General features: G+C 37.4%; 1 protein-coding gene across 1 annotated transcript in view; it reads right to left on the bottom strand.

Moving 5' to 3' along the window:
• LOC139713117 (voltage-dependent calcium channel type A subunit alpha-1-like) overlaps positions 1-22,975 on the bottom strand; it is a 303,372-nt gene that overhangs the window by 50,168 nt on the left and 230,229 nt on the right. The window contains exons 37-42 of the mRNA XM_071624874.1: positions 22,331-22,458; positions 21,444-21,540; positions 20,997-21,102; positions 19,262-19,366; positions 17,591-17,700; positions 10,756-10,851 (exon numbers count right to left, since the gene is read on the bottom strand). Of these exons, the coding sequence (XP_071480975.1) occupies positions 10,756-10,851; positions 17,591-17,700; positions 19,262-19,366; positions 20,997-21,102; positions 21,444-21,540; positions 22,331-22,458 (642 nt within the window). The remainder of the gene's footprint in view (positions 1-10,755; positions 10,852-17,590; positions 17,701-19,261; positions 19,367-20,996; positions 21,103-21,443; positions 21,541-22,330; positions 22,459-22,975) is intronic.

A 22,975-nucleotide genomic window follows, 5' to 3' on the forward strand; every position in this document is an offset into this window, starting at 1 on the left:
ATAGAAAATTTCCATAGACCTTAAATTACACATTCTGAATGAACCTCAAACTAAACATTCCCACAACTCTTGATTAAAAGTATGATACATAGTTATTCAAGTAATATTCTGTTCTGATAAAGGCATAAGTAACTGATGAACGAAGAATGCATAGTTAAATGAGGTTTAGGTGTTTATCTAAACCCTTCATATGTTTTACAAATAATGAAAATACAGTGCTCACCCATTAACTGGGAACTGCTTTGGCAGGAACCCGCTTAGGTGCAACAAAACTTGATGAAACAAACTTTTCATATGCTATTTCCACCACTTACTGTTTCATACTTACTTGTTACTGTGGTAACCAGTGGGTTTAATAACTGTGCATGCTTTAGTGTAATGCCCACATACTGAGCTTCATGTTGTGTGGTTTGCATGGGCCCACTACTAGCCACCGCTTAAAGCAGGAGCACCGCTTAAACGGGAGAAAAACTTGTCTCTCAACTCCTCCCAATTAAGTGGCAAGCACTGCACAATAACAAAAATAATCAAGTGTCTAATAGTCCAGGTAAACAGTGTTCTGTTTAAATCATACTGAATAAAACAATAACTCAAAGCAAACACTGTGCCAAGCATCGCTGTTGAAGCACTATCAGCCTCTTCATGGCAAGATTCTATCCCAAAAGTGGGGAAAAATCACGAACAGATATATAACAATGGAAGTGAGATATACAGTATCTGAATGTAAAAACATATAGAGCAACAATGAGCTGAAATATGAGCAAGGCTGAATGTCTTTGATGCTATAAATATCATACAGGAATCTTGAACAGGAATGGAAGCAAATTCGGAATGGTACTGGAAGTGTACACGCTACAGGCAGTACTTCTCAATGACATGGCCTTGAAAAAACTTTGTAAAACTACCTCTCTGGTACATCAGAATCAGAGAGGCACATTTAACAATCAGAAGTCCATGGAGTGTTCCACACTGTGTCTTCAATTGAACTCAAATCATATTCATGATGCGATTATGTAATAGATAATATCTGGGCACCATTTCTTGAAATTTTACAGCCCTGACAAGTTGTCAGTCTCTGACAATCACCATAGTAACAGTCAGTGACCAGAGCTTCTCAGTCAATCAAAACCAGGGATTTTTACTGAAATTGTCAGAGACTGCTTGAAAACTTGTCAGGGCTGACAACTTTCATGAATAGTGCAATGTAAATGTTTCTCACAATGCCAGAGAATAATGCCAAAAAAAGAGAAAGAAATTTGGATCAGTATCCATGAAACTGACCATGAATCCCAAAGGCTGGGTTATCGTAGCGATGAAGGAATGGGTGATATTGAGGGATAAAATGAACGAGTATCAACATTGCTCCTGCAGAGCGTAGATGACGATGCATCACCATGAAGTTACTTTAATAGTTTTCCTCTAAGGAAGTCACTTTTTGACCTTGAAGAGGAGAAAAAAACTAGAAAAGAAAGGCAATGGTTGTTATTTGAAAGGAAACCACATACCTACAGCATGGAAAAGAAAGAATATGGGGACTGACACACCATGAACATTGCTAGAAATGGAATGCTTTTAAAGAACCGGATGGAAGAATAACCCCTAAATGTGGAAAAATCCTTATTAATCAAATCAAGAATAAGAAACAATAGATACTTTTCACGACAAGGATATATAGAAACCAAGAAAACTTTGAGAGGGACCACTGACCCAAGAGAGAAGTTGGTGGACAGGCAACCCTTCCTACTTCCTGCTATTAAAATGATGTGACCAATGTATAGGATAGAGAGAATGAAAAAGATGTTAGTCAATGAAAGATGAAAAAGGAGTCAGGTTAACTGATGGATGGATGGATAGATGGTTGGAGAGGGAGAGTGTAGAGACTGATAGAGAGGCATATAGACAGACAGACCCACAGACAAACATACAAACAGACAAAGAGACACATAGACAGATATTGAGAGAAACAGCATATGGCTGTCTAGTCTGATAGAGAAAGTCCTTAGGGTGAAAGAAGCTACGATTTTTGCTGAAACTCCTTGGCGGCCGAGACGGCAATGGTCTGGTACAACTCCCCAGCATCACTCAACCTCTGGCCCCCAGGGTCCGCGAACCCCTTGCGCCTCTGAAGAAGGGGTGACACAGGCCTCGCGCCCACGACCGACGAGTAGCGCTGTCGCTGGTACTCGTACCGCTCGCGGTTACGTGCCGACCGCGAGCCGAACATGCCCTGAAACAAGTACTGGTGTCGATTCAGGAGTGGACTCGTACTCACTGAACCTCGTGGGGTAAGCGACGGTCGAGGACTGTGCGACAGTGACAGTCGCGGACTCAAAGACTGAACACAGAACGCGCCAAGATTTTTTTTTTTTTAAGACAGATTGAGATAAGATGAAGAGAGAGGTAAGAGGGTTGGGAGGAAAATGGAGAGGAAAAATAAAAATAAGACATGATACAACGAAAAGAATTCATGCAGAAGCAGAGGAGAATCGTCATGCTGAATGTTTCATTCCATTGTTTGGAAGGCATTCAAAAGATAAATCCATCCAACTATTATACATGCATTAGGAAAGAGAAACTTGAAAACCTACAAAATCACCCACCTGACTAGCCCCAACAACTCCATCAGGAAGTCAATGTCTTTTAACCAATTGAGAATGATCTGATTTTGCTATAACACGCATCTCTCACAGACACCTGCCCGAGTATACTCAGGACCGGTCTTCAATGAGTTAATATCTGATTAACAACTCTGTTGACCTGATGTGGGATTTACTTTTAAATGGTTTCTCATACAGTGGTATCTTTTCTAATTCTGTTATCCACTTACAAAAGAAATCCAATTCTATTGCATTTTCTCATTGACTTGGTGCGCTGCAAAAACAACTCATCATGTTTATAAGGCCTTAAAACTAAAATCTCTGGCAAATCTGCAACATAATGATACACAGACCATGTAGATTACGTTGTGATTGCAAAATGTTACATTTCATTGCCTATCACTTTCATGTGGCATAACTTTACTCATAACTGAACTCGTGGACAGCATTTAATATCATTCCTCACAGGTGACTGACGCTGCTGGGCGATTCTCATACATATTCACAAAACATATTGTCCCTTGTGCATGATGTGGTTTGTACAAATTTGCACATAACTACAAGTTGTCTTACTTGACAGTGCAAACACAGTGTATAATTTCTCATGTCTATCCTCAAATCAACTGACAACAGGGATAATGATGCATACATACATAATGAATATATACCCATTAATGTGACATATATACGTGCATTTATATATTACGTAGTGCGGCATAATAGGACTTAAACCATTATCGTCCCTGGGGTTAACAAGACTGTGTCTTCAATTGGCAAATATTCAGAAAATTTTAAAGCATTGCAATTATGAATACAAACCAAAATAATGTTTCTATATTATTCGACATCAACATTACTGTCATTTTGCAAAATTGTTGCAAAAATAGAAATATGATTTTTTTTCCTCTCCAGAAAACACATGGTCTTTGTGGATAAACGGTCTTGTCAACCCAGGGATGACATATAAAGTACATAATGTGAAATGTATAGACTCTGCGTATCAGAAACACATATGACCCTATACATACTTGTATGTGTTAGCAAAAAAACATGAATGGGCATTGATGTTAGAAAACTCTGTTAGTTAAAATTCATCAAATATAACCTCCACAAATATATTCTCCACAAACTGCAAAAGCTGCATGGTGGCGACTGCAGTTTGATTCTATTGCTCTTAATATACATAAGTACATGATAGTTAGCAGTTTAGTTTGCAAAGTACAACTCATGAAGAGTAACATGACCATAGTTCTAAATAGGAGAATTCCATGTGAATCTGAGTCGAGCAAAACTGCCAAACAAAAACATATCCCTTTTTGAATGTACTGAATAAATCTCCTGATATATATTCCTCACTATTTACTGTAATCAGTGACAGATCCAGGAGGGGGGGGGGGGGGGGGCACACCCATCTTTATTTTTTTGTTAAAACAAAAGAATTAAAAGAAAAAAATGGGGGGGGGGGGGCACGTAGGCCCCCCTTTAATCTTCTAAAGGTGCCACTCCTTTACGGAATTCCTGGATCCGCCCCTGGTAATCAATTCTTTGGAGTTGCAGTGAACCTTACAAATGCCCACTCTCTGCTGGTAAAAGCAATATGGTAAGCTTTCACCACTGATTGAATCAATGTTATGACAAGGTAATGAATTCCATGCTTGTTAAAAAAGAAGTGGAATGCAGAAATATATCAAGCTTATTGATGGAACCAGACATATGTGGAAAGCTTTGTCTGTTTCATAAAGAAGAATCTTCTAATATCACAGAGGATGAAACCAACTTGGAAGGGCATGCTGATTGGTCAGAGAAAAAGAACTGAATTTCAGAGGCATGCTTTAGAACATTTCTCCATCAGATTTTTTTTTCAGAACTCATGCTTTTCAGAATTCCACAGAGGAGAACAAGAACTTCTATTTACATGACAATGAAGTGCCTAATATCATTTCTATTGCACATTTAACACACACATTCACATGGATTAAGATATAGAAAATTAAGACAAGAAGTATATAACAATGGAATCATGCTCTGAATTAGGCTCATACACAGTATACCATCATGGTCCCATCGAAGAACATGCACACACATAAACAGGCTGCAAGATGTAGCACTGGAAGGGTGTAGTTCATTGCCCTCTAGCATCAGTTGTCCAGATGAACCCAAACAGTGTTACCACACTTTAATAATGTAAAGCCAGACAATCATGAACTGAACAAGCAGCAGATGTGTTCAAAGGGAGTTAAATATCCAATGGGAAATAGCATTATCCAGCAAATCCATTGTCAACCTCCCGGGGTTGAAGGTTAGAGAGGAGGAAGAGGTGGAGAGTGTTTATGTCGCTCATAGCAAACGGCATTCCCGTTGCTCATAGCAACGGTGTTCCCGTCTCTTCTTGGGCATCATCATCCGCTCCCGACACATCCCCTACAACTCCCGGAGTCTGGAAGAATGTTGTGATAAAGAGAGCAAGTTTACATGAGGGATTAAAGCGGTGAGATGAAACGAGCAGAACCACAAACCTGCTGGATGAACACTTGTTGTCATGGCAACAGATGATTATGACGTGATGACATATGAATATGGCATGAGAAATGGGAAAGAATAAAAGATTCTTCATGTGTCCTAGTGTACTTGACAGTGAATCTAATTGGATTGCCTTCTGAAAGAAAATTGGAAGAACATTTTTCACTCTATTTCGTGTCATGCTCAGCATTTTTTAATAACAATTATGATTTTGTTAACATTAATTTCATTTCCTCCAAAGTATCTCTGTGATGTTACAACTATGACTGATCAACCATTACAATGATTTAAAAAAGAATGGTTGCATAAGGATTTATGTTTTATGACTTGTTTTATGACTTATGCTTTCACACTGAATAACTGAAAGACACAAAACTTTCAACCAATTCATATTTTTGATGAAGATATAATTTTGTTCCTTAAAACAAGCAGTTTCATAATAAAAATGACTTTTATGCAAAAGGGCCAAGGTAAGGTAATTTCGTTTTTTCTTTCTGCTATTTTTCAAACTACACCATCTCTATGAAGCCATCCCGAATAAAAGGAGAAGAAAATTTGCATTCATTGGCTGCAAAGAGTTGCTTCCTCTTTGTGTAAAATTGGCAAATGTAAAATTCAGGATTTTTTTTTCTTGATGAAGATGATAACGTTACATGAGACTTTGCCCAGGATAGAAACTTATAAAGAAGTTTTGAAAGATTATGCAGGTACCAAGGTCCAAAGGAAAAGCAGAGGGCCAGTAGAATATTTGACAGTAAGTGCAATGGGAAAATTATGGCTATTGTTATGGTATTGTGTTATATCCCAGATACTCCCCAAGCATTTTCTACAGACATCCACTACTAAACTGTCTTGTAGTGTTACTTTTTACTTTTGTGGCTAAATAATTTTTACTGACTGAATGATCTTCACTTCACAATTCTGTCAAGGGTTAGTGGCCAACAATATGTTATCTATGTGAACAGTAGCAGTTTGAATTACTATGGATTTGACTATATTGTTATCATGCATGATGAATTGTTAACATTGTTATATATAGGCAATTATGCTAGCACGGAGGACTTTATAGTAACCATGGTAACTACACGATGTGGATGTCTGGTACAGCCTACAGTGTTTCAGGTGTGATTAGAATTTCTACACTACATCCCAGTCAGAAGATATAAGACATGTGGTACATGTACAGGGTATAGTAAATGTGTGCAACATATGGCTAGTGCATATAGTAGGTGAATATGGAAACTATCTGATGTACATACATGTGTCTTTATACCGCATTTTTAGAACCATGGGGACCATATCCGTGGACGCCGCTGCAAAAAATACACCAGGGTGTGATTGTCAGCCAAATTATTGCCAAAGCATGCATGATGAACTAGCTTTTTTCTCATGAAAATATCTTGTTTAATATCATGTAGCTACTCACCATGAATAACCCCTCTGCAAAACAGATCAAAGCAAGCACAGCTCGCCCGACACTACACCAGCTAACTCAACACCTCCCAGCTCCACACCTGCTAAATGCCTCAACATGCAGACATGTACTCTAAAATTAAAGGTGTTCTTACACAGCCGATGAGTTACACCAACTTATACACTACAGCTACTGGATGAAACCAATGGGCAAAACCCTCTACCCAAACTTGACTTCCTTGCAGATGATAAAGTGTAAAATGGTCCAAAAAAGCAGATGACATTTCAAAAGACGCAAGACTGCACTTTTCCCCGCAAATAGATACACCCAAACTACACCAACCAAGCAAGTGTTTATTCCACCTACTCCATTTTCCCATGAATTATTAGCCATGGTCTTCAGCCATTGTACAATGCTTGAGATTCTACAAAAATAGTGTTCATGTTTGTTTGATGTAGTCAAAGTGACTTTTCAGCCTCAAAATCACTTTCTCTTTTTAACTGATCCTCATCATCATCACACAACAAGCTAAGTGCTTCTAGCATCTTACTGAGCTTTTAAATACCACCATAGATATGAGATGAAAACAGTAGCTGGCAGCTTTTACAAATAGCCTAACTTTTTTGTACTTTGAAATAAAATCCAATCTATATGGATGTATTATATGCTCAACCTGGAAATTCACTTCTCTCCTTTTTGAAATTTCTTGCACTGCAAAACTAAATTGAGATGCAGAATACTTCATAAATCTCATCAGAACTTGCTCAATCTTAAACATCAAAGTTGTAAAAGTATCTTAATGTGAGAATTGTCATGTCGTTGATCTTCCATCCTGTTGTGTTCACAAATTTTGCTTCAAAGCTTTCCAGAGATCCAAGGGATCACAATTTTGACAGCAACAGGCAGCACTCAATGTGCATATATGTTTTGTATATTTCTGTAGTTCAATCCACTCTCAATGAATTGTTGCTGGATATAATCTTTCATCTTTTCCAAAAGGACAATTTTCATGTCTTCAATTGAGTAACAAACGCACAATGAAAAAAAGAGAGATGTTAGATCTATGATTCGTCTCCATGGGCTGAAGCGGCATCAAGTACTGATGAAGTGTTAGGTCCTCTGTATGCCTCAACTGCGTGTCTCTCTTCGTTATCTTTAAAACATTTCTTTGGGCTGATAATGCACGGAGTCTGGCTTTCTGAGGGAGCATTTTGCGGTGTTAGGATTCCCATCCACCAATCAGGGCATCGGAGGGTTACCATGGCAACACACTTGTGACAACATATTCAGCATGCATGGGTCACTGAGAAGAGGTTCGTCATGAGTATTTGGCTCTTGATTTGATAATTTTACAAAAATGCTAAAGTTTTATCAGGAGGTGTGTCCCTGTGAATTTGGATTTGATTATTACAAATCTATTTCTCCTCACTACAAACATATTTTTGGCAGGCTATGCCCTCATACTCAGTGATCTATATTTCAGCTTTTCACAAACCACAAAAACTTTTTTGATTGGTTTGTTTCTTTTTAAATATTACAAGGTCTCTCTTCTTCTTTCAGACCTGATGATTCGCCCCTTTGTGCTGATTTCTCGATGAAGTCACAAGTTTGTTTTCTCAGAAAGGGCGCACTTTCTGGCCGACCCCTCTGCCCCGGGTCACACATATACCTCATGGTAGGTATGCTCTGCCTCATCATCTGCATCGCCAGAGGTGCCCACAACGGAGAGGTGAGCTTTGCGCAATCTCTCCGCCTCTTTGCGGGCGGCGATCTTCTTCCTATATTCCTCCTTCATCTGCTCTCGTTGCTGTTGTTTGGCAATGAGTAGGAGGTATACAAACAAAACAGAAATCAGCAACAGAGTTTACGTTACGAATAGAAAATAAAAAACATCACGTACAAACTCTGAGTACATCCAAATGTAATGCAAATCTCAGAAAAAAAATGAGAAAACTTATATCATCACTGCAAAGACAGATCAGTGAAATGCGACAGGGTAATTGTGACAAGTGCGTGTTGATGAAACACACAATATTTTGACAGAACCCGACAACGTCTGAGTGTGGTTGGGAACACATGACAACATTAATGGTATAATCAGAATCTGCACTTTACTAGTACCAGTAACATATGTGTTTATCATATCACTGAGATTGAGATGACTCTCCTGTATGATGCAATGTGTATGCCATCACACAAACTGTAGGGAAAGAAACAATTCAGAAGAAACATAGGTGATTTCATATGGATCTTCATCTAGCTGCAAAAGAAACATAAACACTTATGCAAAGTACATTTGTAGTAAAAGAAAAAAAAAAAACTATACACAAACATTTCAATGGAATCATATTGTTTAAGCAAAGATGATTTTGATATTGAAATTGGAGTTACTCTCTTTGCAAAAGTATAGATTATACATACTCAAAGCTTGGACAGGGAAAGAGAACCAACCACCAAGATACAAGTTTGACAAATTCTAAAAAAAGAGAGAGTAATGAATACCATGTCACCAGAGTTATTTGATGATGTTAAGCTTTGATGATGCGACAGACACCGTTGGCATGGCGACAGTAGACCACTCTCCCCAAGATGAAAACATCCAGATGCTGATTTCATGCAGAGGAGGAGGAGGAGGCTGATCTGATCAGGCAATCTCTCTACAGGTGGCGGCAAGCTGTCATACTGATACCACCCCACCACCATGATCCATTTTTGGCTGCTTTTCAATTCTGTATTTTCTTCCTTTCTGTAGGTGGCTCTTTAAGCTTGGAAGCTGCTGTTGCTAGGATACCAGATATGCAAGCACATGGTGCGCACCATCTTCCTTCTGACTACTGCACATCTGAGGGCTCATCAAAGCTGCGCATGGAGATCACCTCATGCTTGGATACACCTCCCCGCTGCCACTTCTTCAAGTCACATACAGATACATTACCATGTTTATGTGCAACCTTCTCCTTTTCTCTAAAAATCACATCGCGTATGCTGGAACATTGCTGCAGCAAAGTGGTGAAAGATGGTCTCTGATATATCTCCAGCAAGCGCGCTATAATTACAGCCTCCATCAGTGGAAGACAGGGCACATGATAGAATCCCATCACTTTCCCCATGTACATGCAAGCTATCATATTATATTCTACGATGACACACAGAAACATCGGTTCTTTCAGAACCAAGATCTTGTTGGACCAGTACACAACTTCACAATGACTTAACTCCACCACTGCCATTGACAAGCATTTCCGGTGGCAATTTGTGAAGGTGGGGCTGAAAGGATTAAAGTATATACAGATAGCTTGTCATCACATGAATATAACTAATTGCAGCATGACTTTGACACTCTAATATTATGCACCCATCACCCCAGACAACATGTCTGTGACAGAAAACACCATGCAAACATACAATGTCATCTCATAATCACTGACACGCCCATCCACAGTTTGCATCATTGGCTGACACCTCATCCATACAGGTAGCCCCTTCCGGCTCTCGATCATTACTGACATATAATACAGTGTACAGATATATCCACTTTCTGCACACAACCTGCTTAGATGCTCTCACATAAATTGGAACACACACTGCCAGACAGACAGACAGACAGACAGACAGGGACAGACAAACATACATAGATATCATAAAGGGACATGGAAACCAACTGTATGCAGTGTGCAGTCTTTTCTGGCATCACTGTGTGAATACTTTAAAGTGTTGAAATATTGATGTGTGTGTGAATGTATTCGCATGACTTTTCCTAGGAGGATAATAGTCAAGGTATGAATGTTGGTCACCTACACAATCTTGATATTCTTTTCTATTGTAACCTGAAATAAATATCCTCGTAAACAAAATAGAATTCATATTTCCATCTCCATTTCTTCGGCCTTCAGTATATCACTGTGTGGCTCGCTTACAAAGGTGCAAGCCAAACATGTGTTTACACCGAGGCCTTCTTATTTACTGAGATTTGTTTTCTCAGCCTGCCAAAAAATAGTGTTAATTTTGGCGCATGCAAGAAAGGGGAACACTTATGATTTAATCTCAAATAGGAATGCATCATGAGCCATTATTTGAACCATCATAGAAAAGTCTAAATGAAATTTTTACAAACTTATGAAGAAATACTGTAGATATTCATTTAAAAAACGTTTGGGGGAGATGGAGATCGAAACAAGAACAAAACAATCGAAAAAGCATAAAAGAAAATTAAATTTTGCATACTCGGCGAAACTCATCCGAAAAGGTGTTCTGGTAGCGCTCATCGTTGATGTCAAAGTCGGGGTATTTCTTGTATAGGTACTTGAAGTAGACAAGCTCCTGAGATAGAGGGAGGGTAAATGGAAAGCATGCTGTGGAGGGATGGGAAATCCACGGGCGAAAAAAAAAAGGGTCATGTGACACGCTCAACACGCGCAAACAAACACGGGGCAGGCGTTGAAGTCACGCTCGGGTGCTTTGCCGAGCGAGAGGACAAGCGCCTATTATATCAGAACACACTCACACACACTAAAATTAAAACCCAAAAGCAAAACAGTGAATAATGAATGCCACACAGATATGGAAAACAGATGCACACGTGCATGAAAGTGGAGTTTGAAGCCACAGCTTGACAACAAAGATCGTGGCGCTATCACAGATATTCTTCATCAAATTGGCAACACAGACAAAATCAGCTTTTAGTATACATCCAAAGCTATTATACTACAAAAAGATTGTCAGGAAAAGAGAGATTTATCTAGCTTTTAAAAATGCAGTACAAACAAGAATCTTTTTTTTTTTTTTTGGTCTGATGCTGAATTAAATTTGACGTGGGATATCAAAAGAAGTGTCTTTTGTGACCTGCTTAATACTAAAAGCCTTGTCAGCAGATGTACATAATGAAACAAAAATTTTAGCTCTTTTTTTTAGAACAATAGCAACATATGCAATCATCAGATGCTGGAGCCAGACCATGTAACATACGAGATACATCATTCTGAACCAATGACCTGATCAAGGAATACAGAAATGTTTCCATGAAAATTGAATATCATGTATCATTTTCAAGTATAACTCGGAAACTAAGCTCCATTGTTCACACTATGCTCATCTTCTTAACTTAATTTGATGAAGTCACAAGTTTGTTTTCACAGAAAAGATGCCCTCTCTAGCCAAACTCAAATAACCAATGGAGTTTTAAGAAGCCTTCTCAATAACCTACATTAACAGAACACCATATTCCTAAAAAAAACCCAAAACATAATAGCTAACAAATTTTATACTCAAGAGAATAAACTTTTAAAGTGATGTGATGTGCTTCTTAAGACATGTAATTCAAAATAATTCACTCTCAATAAATCTTTATAGTGTGTGTGTGTGTTATTTTCATCCATTGAATTTGAAAAAAAAAGACACCAAACAAACTGTGCTTGCTGTCCCGAGCAAAGTACATTTACTTTCTTTATATGTGCCTCAAAAACAATGAAATTCTCATTTTTATTTGAGCTTGTCTTGATAAGAAATTCAATAATGCATGCTCCTGTTCATCAGTTGAAAAAGGCATATTTCATGTCTCCATGGTACTTTGTTGCTGTCAATAGATTACCTTAAACTTTTTACAAATTCTTGTAAAAAAATGCTTTTCTCAATGAAATATCAAAGTTGCATCTACGGCTTCCAACTATCATTATGTCAAAAACATACATTCAACATAATGCCAGGTGGTGTAGAGTACTAGCCATTAAACAGTACTGACACAATAAAATCTTTCTCTTGAGCAACAAGTGGCAAAAATGTGTAACTGAAGTCCAAAATCTTTAACAATCAATCCTGTTACTAAGTTGTGTTTCAACTTGTTACAATCTTCTTAATTATGTTTACTTATCATAATTTGCATCCCTTATACAATGATGACATTATCTTTTGGTTTACTTCCACCGATGTACCAGAGTGCTTTTCTGTGATCTATCAACGTCTAAAAGTCAATCTTTATCTGCAATATGCAGACAAGTTTTGATTGCAATTTGATCATAAATGTAACTGTATATGAAGAGTTGCTTCTAAAGCATTTATAACAAACTGAAAAAAATGCCCAAAATGTTGTTATTCTTACAAGTGAAAATTCATGTCATATATTGGCAATATTCTACTGTGAAATGGGGAGGGAGTGCAGGAAGAATTTTTACCAGTCCCTATAATCTACTTTAAATATCTGAAAGAACTAAAATGTTATTTGTGTATGAAGTTGTACATTCCCCTCTTAACTTTTTGTCTACAGCCTCTAAAAGACTACAAGTGCAATTTCTAACATTATCCGTACCAAAGGATTTCTAACATTATCCATACCAAAAGGAAATCAGAAAAATTAGATCTGAAATGTGATGTATTTCCTGAATTCATTGAAGCTGAATGTACAGCATTTGTATATTTGTTTGAACTACAGTAATCTTCAAGAGCTCCACTTTTGGTTAAATCTGATGACACCGCAGCCCAAAAAAGAAAAAAAGAATGAACAAACAAAAAAATAAAACACACGATGCTGAGGCAGAGACGCTCTAAACAGATTAGTGTATACGCCGAATATTTCGCGAGGTTTTTATTTTTGTGAATTTTGCGAGTCAGCTGCTATTCGCGAAATTAAAAACAAATTTTAAAAAATTAATCAAACCAAAATATTGACTCTAATGCCGATATGAATGTGAAGTATGCATATACATTTCTCCGTTCAGTACAGGACTCCATGATCACGAATTTAACCACTCGCAAAATTGTCGGGAAGTCCCGCTTTGCGAAAATTTAGACTCGCGAATTATATGGCGTATACATTAGTTGTGGGCGGCACACAGGTGTAAAGTGCAATTCCGTGTCCTGTTGAAATTGGCTCTAATGACTAGAGTAATATCAGACGAATTGAAAGATGTGCATTCATTGAAGAGGACCTAAAATCACAAAGTTATAAAATATCAAAATTTCACCTTTTTTTTTTTTCAGGAAACAGTGGCTTCAGGAGAGACTATATAAATATGCTAATTGGATGATATGTCATCACACAACAAATCTCTCATTTCTATCTTTACTAGATTTCCCTCTTTTCACAAGAGGTCAATATCAAAATCATTATTTGTCACTTGAAATTATTGTAGTCTTTTAATAAGCAATCGATGATGACATTAGGGGAAATTGATGGCAGTTACTCGATTCATTAAAGTATAAAGTGGTAAGGAATTGCACTTTGGATAGCATACTGGAAGAGAAAATCTATCAAAAGGTGATATTCCATAATAGAATTCAAAAAGTCAAAGAAGTACCTAAAAGTACACTTGAGAGTTGAACGACGATAACTATTTTCCTCAAAACTTGATTTCATATGAGTTCAAAGTTTACGTTTGGGTTTGATTTTTTGTACAGAAGAAGCCAAAGATTGAAATAAAGTGTCAAGTTATAAGAGCTGAATTACAATACACATGTACTTTGTGTTTTAAATAATGAAAAATAGCAAAAGGAACAGGTTTGCCAGCCCAATATTGTACCCTAGAAATCTCAATGACTGTTTTGTGGAATGAAAATTCATGACAACTGATAATATGCTACAATCTCCATCACACCTGAATCTTCAACCCTCTGAATAATATCTTTATTTCAATCTCAATTATCTTTGCAATAGTACTTTCTGCTAGGGACTCTAGTTTAAATACAATAATTGATGAATCATGGTCATGTATATCTTTAATGCAAAGTTTGTTGAATCAAAAAACAACAACAAACAAATAAACAAGTATTCTACTAAAATTACCAAAATTTTGTTTATGCCTCTCTTTGATTATAACTGTATCATTTCTTTTTTAGTCTTTTTATAAGCTTCTTTGACTCACAACCTGACACACAACCTTCGGGATCTATATTTTCTATAAGCTCTTATGAGTAATAGAAATAAACTATGACATTTTGGAATTTTGAAAAATTCACATATTTTTCCTTTACGGAATATACAGTAGATACAACATATATTTAAAATCATATATAGTTAAAATCACAGAATCAGTAAATTTGCCGTTGCAGTTTAAACACAAATATAAATAAAAGTTTGTTTTGTGACTTTCTTTGAGAAAAAAAATAAATTAACCCAATATTCACACACTTGTCAATATTTGTTTAAACTATATCATAATAGCCAAGTATTGGAAAACAGCATTCAAGTTCTCTAGCCGAATTTGATATGTTATATATCACACACATTGTATACATTCGTAAAATTAAAGGGCTGGTAAATACTTCATAGTTTATCATATTGTTGTAATGTCTAACATGAGTATTGGAAATGAATTAGACATATATCTTGGAAGTAATGACTGTTCTGGAATTATTACATACATTTTTGGAAAGATGATTTATGGAGTAGAATAAAAGATGTGCTAAGGGAAATACACACAAATGATTCACTGCAAATAAAAGGCATGCATAGGATATACCTATTAAAATATGAGGAAGTGCAAAAAAAGTAACATGCGAAAATGCATGAAACACGGCAGGGTGTGGAAAAACTCCAAATAATAAATCAAACGGGGAGAAACATACAAGCAAGCCTGCCTACGCAAGGGCAAAGCAAACGCAAAGAAATATACAAAAACAAATATATGCATTTATATCCATGCATGAATGAAGTAAAGCTTTTAAATCAACATTAAGAGAGGCAATTGCTTTGTTTTTTTCCGTCCATTTTCCATGCATGTTCTTGTTCAATTTTGAAAAGTGTATTCCAAGGACATGATTTTCCAAAGAAGGTAAGGGGAGGTAGTCTGAACTTTTTGATGACCCATGTCATCATTCGGACTGGGTAAAACTAAATGGACCTGAGAACAAGAAAACAAATTTAGTTTAAAGAGGAAAGTATGTCATGTTATCAAAAGAGAAACTATTGTCCCTCTTGGACTGAAAAGAATAAGTTTCTATACAAACACATGACGTCTAAAAGATATAAAAAGATAAGGGTAAAACTTCAGATGAAGAAAAATTGATTTTTAATTGATTAGAAATCATTTTCTGTGACACGTAGCTGTTTTCTTTTCATTTGAATATCTCTATGGAGACATAAGCATTTTACTTCTGGTTTTGGTTGCTGAGTGGATGATTAAAAAATGCAAGAAACAGATGTAGAAAATCAAAAACCTGTTATTCGCTAAATGCATATAATATATGACACACCACACAGATTACTGTTACAGACAGACTCTGGTCTTGTCTAGAGCGTCCAAAAAAGGTCGAAAGATCAAGTAAAAAAAAAAATCAAACATTAAAAAGACACTAGTGTAGTTAAGCCAGGCAAAAAAAGTAAGAGTGACATATTGTTAGGGAAAGCTTTCGAAAAAACTGGGTAGATTGTTTGATAGAAGAAGTGAGACGAATTACTATAACTTCACGCATCTGTGGGAAAGCCCATGTGAAAAGGAATAAGGGGGGAAACAAGCAAAAATAATGGAAGAAAGAAAAAAAATTATATGAAATCAGGTCTCTATAAAAAAAAATACTTCATAATGGACATCATAACTTGCATTTCTCGTCATCAACAAAATGGATAAAGTCACAAATGAAGAACCTCACTTTATCAAAACGAGAATGATTGGTGCAACCTGGCACATTTCCGCAAAATATTTGAGATTGCAATGTGCTACGCTCAGATTCACTAAAGAAAAGCCAGAGAGGATCTTTGTCTGTCTATGTGGAATGCCATACTCCTAAAACCTACGACATGTGGATACAACTTAATGGATTGCATGCCTCGATCGTATCGTATAAAGTGGCCGTTTGATTTCATCTCATTTATGGTGGAGTATAGAAGATCACAAGATTATAGTACTGTCCGGTATTGTATTGGCAGAACGATATGTGATATAAAGAGACTGGAATGTGATTTCATGAAGGAACAAGGATTGCATGGAAATGGAAGAAAAAATTCAAATGCAAAAAAAAAAAAAAGGGAGAGGAGTACGGCTACATATATAGTGAATGGCGATGCTATCTCACGGACATGCATACCAACAATGATAATGATGATGACGATGATGATGATCATGATGGTGATGACAATTAGGGACCATTCTTCTGACAACTGGGAAGTACAGCTATGTGCGGTTCTAGCAGCTCCCCTAGCAGAGACCCTAATGGTGACGTTGTCATAGCAACACACACTGCGGCATCAATCCCTAACTTTACTCCTGCATGCATCACCCAGCGAATGTAATCACTATTCAGCGGGACTACAAATGTCTTCAAATTTGCTCTATGAGGGTAAGAATTCAAACAAGTTCATGCAGTGGGTTTAGGGTTATCTTTCCTACTCTACTAAATATGTATATCTTCATACATGCATTCATCTATTGGCACAAGGACAAAAGTGTACTTATCAATCTCCTGGCATGCAGTTCATTGCAGCAAAATTTTAGAGTGTGTACAATTAGAACACACAAAATTGCTTTGATATGGGGTGGGGTTTCTCCAAAATTTCCCAACTATTCACATTCTTTCAGCGCTATGTCATACAGGGCAAAACAGTATTTGCTGAGCTGAGGCACTGAACTTTGCACAAATCACAGAGTTGTGCTGGCTGCTAGAACCGCGGGTGCCTGCATGGTGCACGCCATACAAGATGACACCATTCATAGCTGCATGAGTTTGGTGGTGAAATGTCAAGCAAAAATAGATACGGTGCAAGGGGGGAATATTGGGAGGAACGAGACATTGCACTAGGGAGCATACCAATGGGAGATCACCATGTGATGGGGGGGGGGGGGGGGAGGTGAAAAGGGTGTAGGGTGTGGTCTTATGGATGAAGACTCAAGGTCATCATTAAGAGAAACATCAACATCATCACATCTTTGTTCCGCGACGGAAAAAACAAAAGAGAATGAGAGAGAGTGCAGTTCTAGCATTTGTAGTTCTTTCTTTCCCTGTCCGGACGAAGCATGGATGAACGAGGAAGGAATGACGTGGTTAGAGAATCTGTCAAAAACTTGGTTAGCTTGGGATGATCAAGGCACTGGAAGGCAGAGCATTGAGTCAGAGGTGGCTTCAAAAGGCTTACCGTTCTGGCGTGACCGTCCCTCTGTATCTTTGCCTTGTACTCCCTCCATGTCTCGTAGATCAGCAGGGCTGCGTATATCTTCCCCACTGTCAGTTTCTCCCCGATCAGCTCTGTGGAAAAAAAAACGCGGCACATTGCAATATGGATGTGGGGACAGAGACATATAAAAGCAAGCAATAAATAAGATAAGTAACCTCTAAAATAAAGTATATCTGGTTATCATTTGGATGCATGAAGGAGGGGGGCAATGATATACAATTGAAGAGTTTGTTTGCAAAAACCAATAAGTCCACTTTTGAAGATTTTGAAGTACGGTCTCTGTCATAAAATACAAAATAATACCTTTCAAATGATATATTGGCCACTACATATTAAGGCACATCTTTGAAGTTATGGGCAAAAAAAGCAACAAATTTCTTATTATTCTCTTTATTTTTCTTGACCTTTAATCGCAAATATCTCAATTTGGTAAATATGGACTTACCGGTTTTTGCAAACAAACTCTTCAATTGTATTACTGGTCCAGCACAAAAAGGAAGTGATATCAATAGTGTTATGGAGTTTGATATGCAGTGTTCACATCTCCTGTTGATATTGAGTTAACAGCGCCACCTTGTGGTGCAATGTAGTCAGCACTGAAGTAAAGAACAACCAATTGTGCTCTGGCAAATCTCAGCTACATGTGTGTAGTGTCCTGATTGAGAAGTTCTGAGTTTAAGCATATATAAAATGTAGTTGTTTAAGAGTGAGCCGAGAAAGGCCTAAGAAAACAAATGGCATTATTTAAGTTTCCTGCTCCATTGGGTGAAGCGCCTGTTGAAAACTGGAGAATTGGACTGTTTATCTCGGTCATATGACTGCCGTCCAAGTAAAACGGACAGTCCTTCCATTGAAGCACTATATTACGTGGTAGTTATGGTTACAGTGTTCTCCTGGGATAATCCAAAGCTTTAAAAGATGTAAGTTGTCTGACTTGTTGTGAATTAATGCCTTCAGTTAGGTGATTGCCTCCTAACCAGTTGTATTGCAAGAATTCTAGTATGTATAATATTTCATGTTTCAGTCATAGGAGTCGACACAGTGGTACAGTACCGTGGACTTCTGTTAAAACAAAGTGTTCAGGAATGGCAGTTTTCTTTCATTACATCAAAATTTTGTTATAATGTCTGAACACAAACAGGCTGTACAATAAAAAAAAAAACATAGAGCGGATAATGCTGTGGCTTAATTGTCTATTCTGTTGTAAACAGAATTTCGTTATAACCATGTTCGTTATAATGGGAGTGCAGTGTAGCTAGCAATGGTACACACCTACCTAGTTGTGGGTTATCTACTTTTGTGCCAAATCAATGTTAAATTGTTCAAATGTTTTGTTGTTGATCGGTAAATATAATGAATTGTGATGAATCATAAATTTGTAATGATGTATGTGTTTACTGTATTGTGATAAATAATGCTTGTATAATTGTGTATACATTGAAAATTGTATTTATTTATATGTGTATATGTACATGAATATAGGTATGTATGTATCTATGTATGTATGAATGTATGTAGATATTCCTATGTGTACGCCCATTTGCCAAAAAGAAGAATTTCCTAAATGGACAATAAATTGATCTGAATCTGAATCTGAATCTGAATCTGGAATTGGATATTAAACTGTCTTACCACTGTCGGGTGGAACCAGAAGGTCCAGCTTCTCTGCGGACAGGTGTGGCCAGAAGCACTTCACCGCCTCCCTCAGCTCGGCATCATGGCGATCACGATCAGCCACTGGAGATAGATTAAAATTCATGCTTTAACCAGAAGATCTAAAAACGGCAACATATTCTTGCCTGTTGATTCATGGTGAAGCAACTTCAAAGGAGTATTCTTTTTTTCTGCAAAGCAAATCTTTGCCTAATTGGTATCAAACTGCCTCAATGATGAAGATATCTATAAAGAAGTAAATTTGGGGATGGACCAAGGCTAGTTTCCAATTCTTGTATTCTTGTCAAAATATGTGATTCTATATGTGACAGTGCACCTCAAAAGGAACATAAAGTCGCACACACTGATTTCGCGTGAGGACTGAAAATAAGTGAAATGGGTCAACCTAGCCAAAGTTGACTTTTTCATATTTTCTGAAAGAGCGGATGTTCTTTTAAATTATGCTAAAATTTGGTATCATAAAACGGGCAGGAAAGTGTTTTTTTTTAGCAGTTTATCTCGAACATTTTTGGTAGAATAGTGTGATTAGGTGTGTCTTTAGAATCCCTTTTTCATTTCTGAAAAACCTTGTCCACACTCTTCACTTTCAACTCTAATAACTTTTGAAAGGATAGTGCTACTGTTTTGAAAGTTGGCATTGATTATGGACAGAATGTGTTAATGAGGCATGCTTAATTTCAGTTTAATCTGATAATCCCTTCATTGTTGTTACTCTGGTGGTTTACTTCCTGTTTTTTGTCCCATTCATCGCACAGCCAGCACGGTTTGGTAAAGATTAAGCGCTTGAATAGACATTGTACTTCAGAGCCTCCTTTCTCAGTTCACACTTTTCCTGAGTTTGTGCTTTCTTTCCAATATTTAGATAGGTTAGGAGAGTCCATTTGATTTGAGTTATACATCATTTTAAAGCTTAAAGTCTGCTCTTTCAGAATATGGTCTTAACTAAAAATTCATGTCTGGCGACTTTTTGTTTGTTTTGAGGTGCAGAGTCACATATTTCAAATATAGTCAAACTTGTCTATAGCGACCACCCAAGGGGGATGAAAAAAGTGGACATTGTATACAGGTGGCCACAATAGACAGGGTCTTTAATATGACTTTTTTATTGATGGGAATTGAGTTAAGTGGTCGTATAAGGCAGGTGGCTGCTATAGACAGGTGGTCTCTATGGCAGGTTTGAATGTACCAACTATTACTCTGTCCAGGTATACTGTTAACCATAGTGAGTGCTCTTAATTTCACTTGCTTTGTTCCACCAGACTATTTGATTATGAACTTGCACTGTGGGGTTCATCAAATTGCTATACAATGTGTACTATGTGTGATACATAGATTAGAAGCTTGGGGTGATAAGACCTTGTATCTGCAATTTTGGTGAAAATGAGTTTTTTGGATTAATGGTCAAATAATGGGTTAAGTGATGTCCTGTCCAAATCCCAACTGTCTTACTCCAAAAATGAAGCCACCACGGCATGTCAAAGGAAAGGCTTTCCCATTTGCCACAGTGCTTTGGCCGCCATGTTTTGTGGCTCTCCTGACCATTTGATATTTTGTAGATACGAGGTCTTATCGCCCCAGCGACGATATATCTACCCAGCAAACTACAATGAAACACATGAAAGACATTAAAAGGTGAGAAAATGGGTGGGAAAAAGGAATCTGTAGAATTGTGCTGTGACAATTTAAGGCTTACCCTGTCCTATCTTGATGTCCAAGGCTGTTCGAATCAGCGCCATTAATGTTGTGGTAAACTGTACAGTCTTCTCTTCATCCACCGGCATGTTCATCCGAATGAGTCGCTGCGGGGAAATGAGACAAAAGCGCCCTCGTTGTCAATGACTGTGTAGCTTCTTTTGATTGTTCTGTTACTAGAATTTCCTCTTTTAACAAAGAGGAAAGGGCATTGGACTTGGAGATTTGACCCACTTATGGTGCATTCCAGAAGTGATGCTAATAAAGGCAAATCTCAGAGCAGTAATGATGCATAAAAACATTAAATTCACATACACATACATGTGCCTACTCACATTATGCACATGTCACTCACGGAATGCACAGATCACAACCCAATAATACATCAAATGGTTTCCTTGACATGAAATGATACAAATCTTTACAAAAAAAGTAAGTTTTTCCTCACCTTGTACGCTATCCTGTAGGGACAATTCCTCCCAAATCCTACTGGAGGTTCAATGTTTTTCAACATATCATACATGTCTTTGTACAGCACGCGACCGCTGAAAAGCAAAGAAAACAGGATGATGGTTTTTCTTAGTACACCTAACCTGGAGGATTTTCCAGGGACACAAATGCATACAGAGATACAAGTTCACATTGACAAATTCAGTTCATTTGATCATTCCTTGCTCTGCATGGTCTGCAGTGATTGAATGCATCAAACTATGAAGAAATCATCCTAATATCTTAACCTGTTGAGGATGGACTGATTTTGCTGCAGCATGCATTTCTCATAGACACCTGCCCGAGTATACTCGTGATGCGTCCTCTAACAGGTTAAAAAACAAAGAAGTTTCACATATTTGGTAAAATTTTCCTTACCGCTGTCCATGGAATATTGTATAATCAATATCCTCAATATATGTTTGCACACATTTACAGGAATAAAGTTACCTCAAATCATATTTTCACGATTCAGAAAATATAACAGCTGATCTTTTGAGTTCTTTTACCTCAGAAAGCACCCCCCCCCCCGATCACATTGATAATTCATTTCAGTACAAACAGAAGTACAATTTGTAAATCTTCAGTCAAAAATGAACAGTGCCATACCACCAAAGGATTAGCATCATATCTAGCTTTACCTCATACAGCTGCCTTGATCACATTTAAGATTTAACCCACATTAAAATCAGTGGTCAGCTGATTTCTGCATACAGCTGCCTCAATCACATTAAAAATTTAAACCACTTTAAAGTAAGAGTTTGATAGATAGTATAAAGTTGTTATCTCTGATATTCAAAGGACTTTATCCTGTGTTAAGCTGTCATAATTTTGATGTCAACATACCTCCCTGTTGGGTCAAAGTTCCCCCAGACTCTGACGTACTCGTCCAGGTGATGGGCTCCGAGAATGGACGCATCTCGCGTCAGATAGTCAAAGTTGTCCATGATGACAGCGACAAACAAGTTCAGCATCTATTTTTCATACATAATGATAATAATAACAACAATGATTAACAGTGCAAGTAAAAGATAAAGCTCCAAACCACAGAAATATTTGTAATCATATCCGATATCTTGATTCACCTTTTCAATCTTAATCTTAATAGAAATGCCTGTATTAAATCAAGCACTATATAAGTTTTATTCATTATTATCACAAATGTGATTTCTAAGCTAAGTGGATTTTAACAGAACACTGGCAAAGGATTGAAATCTAGTGATAGAAACTGTTGACTAGATCAACAAATGCAGGAATTGCAGTATAAAATCAATAAATGGCCGATACTCCAGACATCCACCATCTTTTACACCGACTCTCTCAGAGACTCCAACCCAAAGCACCTTCTGGTCTGGAGATTCTCCCGCCCGAAACCCCTAGCAAACGGAAGACTCCAAGTTGATGTGTGCGAAGCGCGAAATTCCTAGGGTTTCTAGATGTTCTCTGGTGCTATCTAAGGCTTATTTTTTCAACATACGATAGCAATTAAGT

The sequence above is a fragment of the Diadema antillarum genome, unplaced genomic scaffold (assembly GCF_040938485.1).
Source record: "Diadema antillarum isolate AM-2024a unplaced genomic scaffold, OU_Dant_1.0 scf00000042, whole genome shotgun sequence".
NCBI classification, from domain to species: domain Eukaryota; kingdom Metazoa; phylum Echinodermata; class Echinoidea; order Diadematoida; family Diadematidae; genus Diadema; species Diadema antillarum.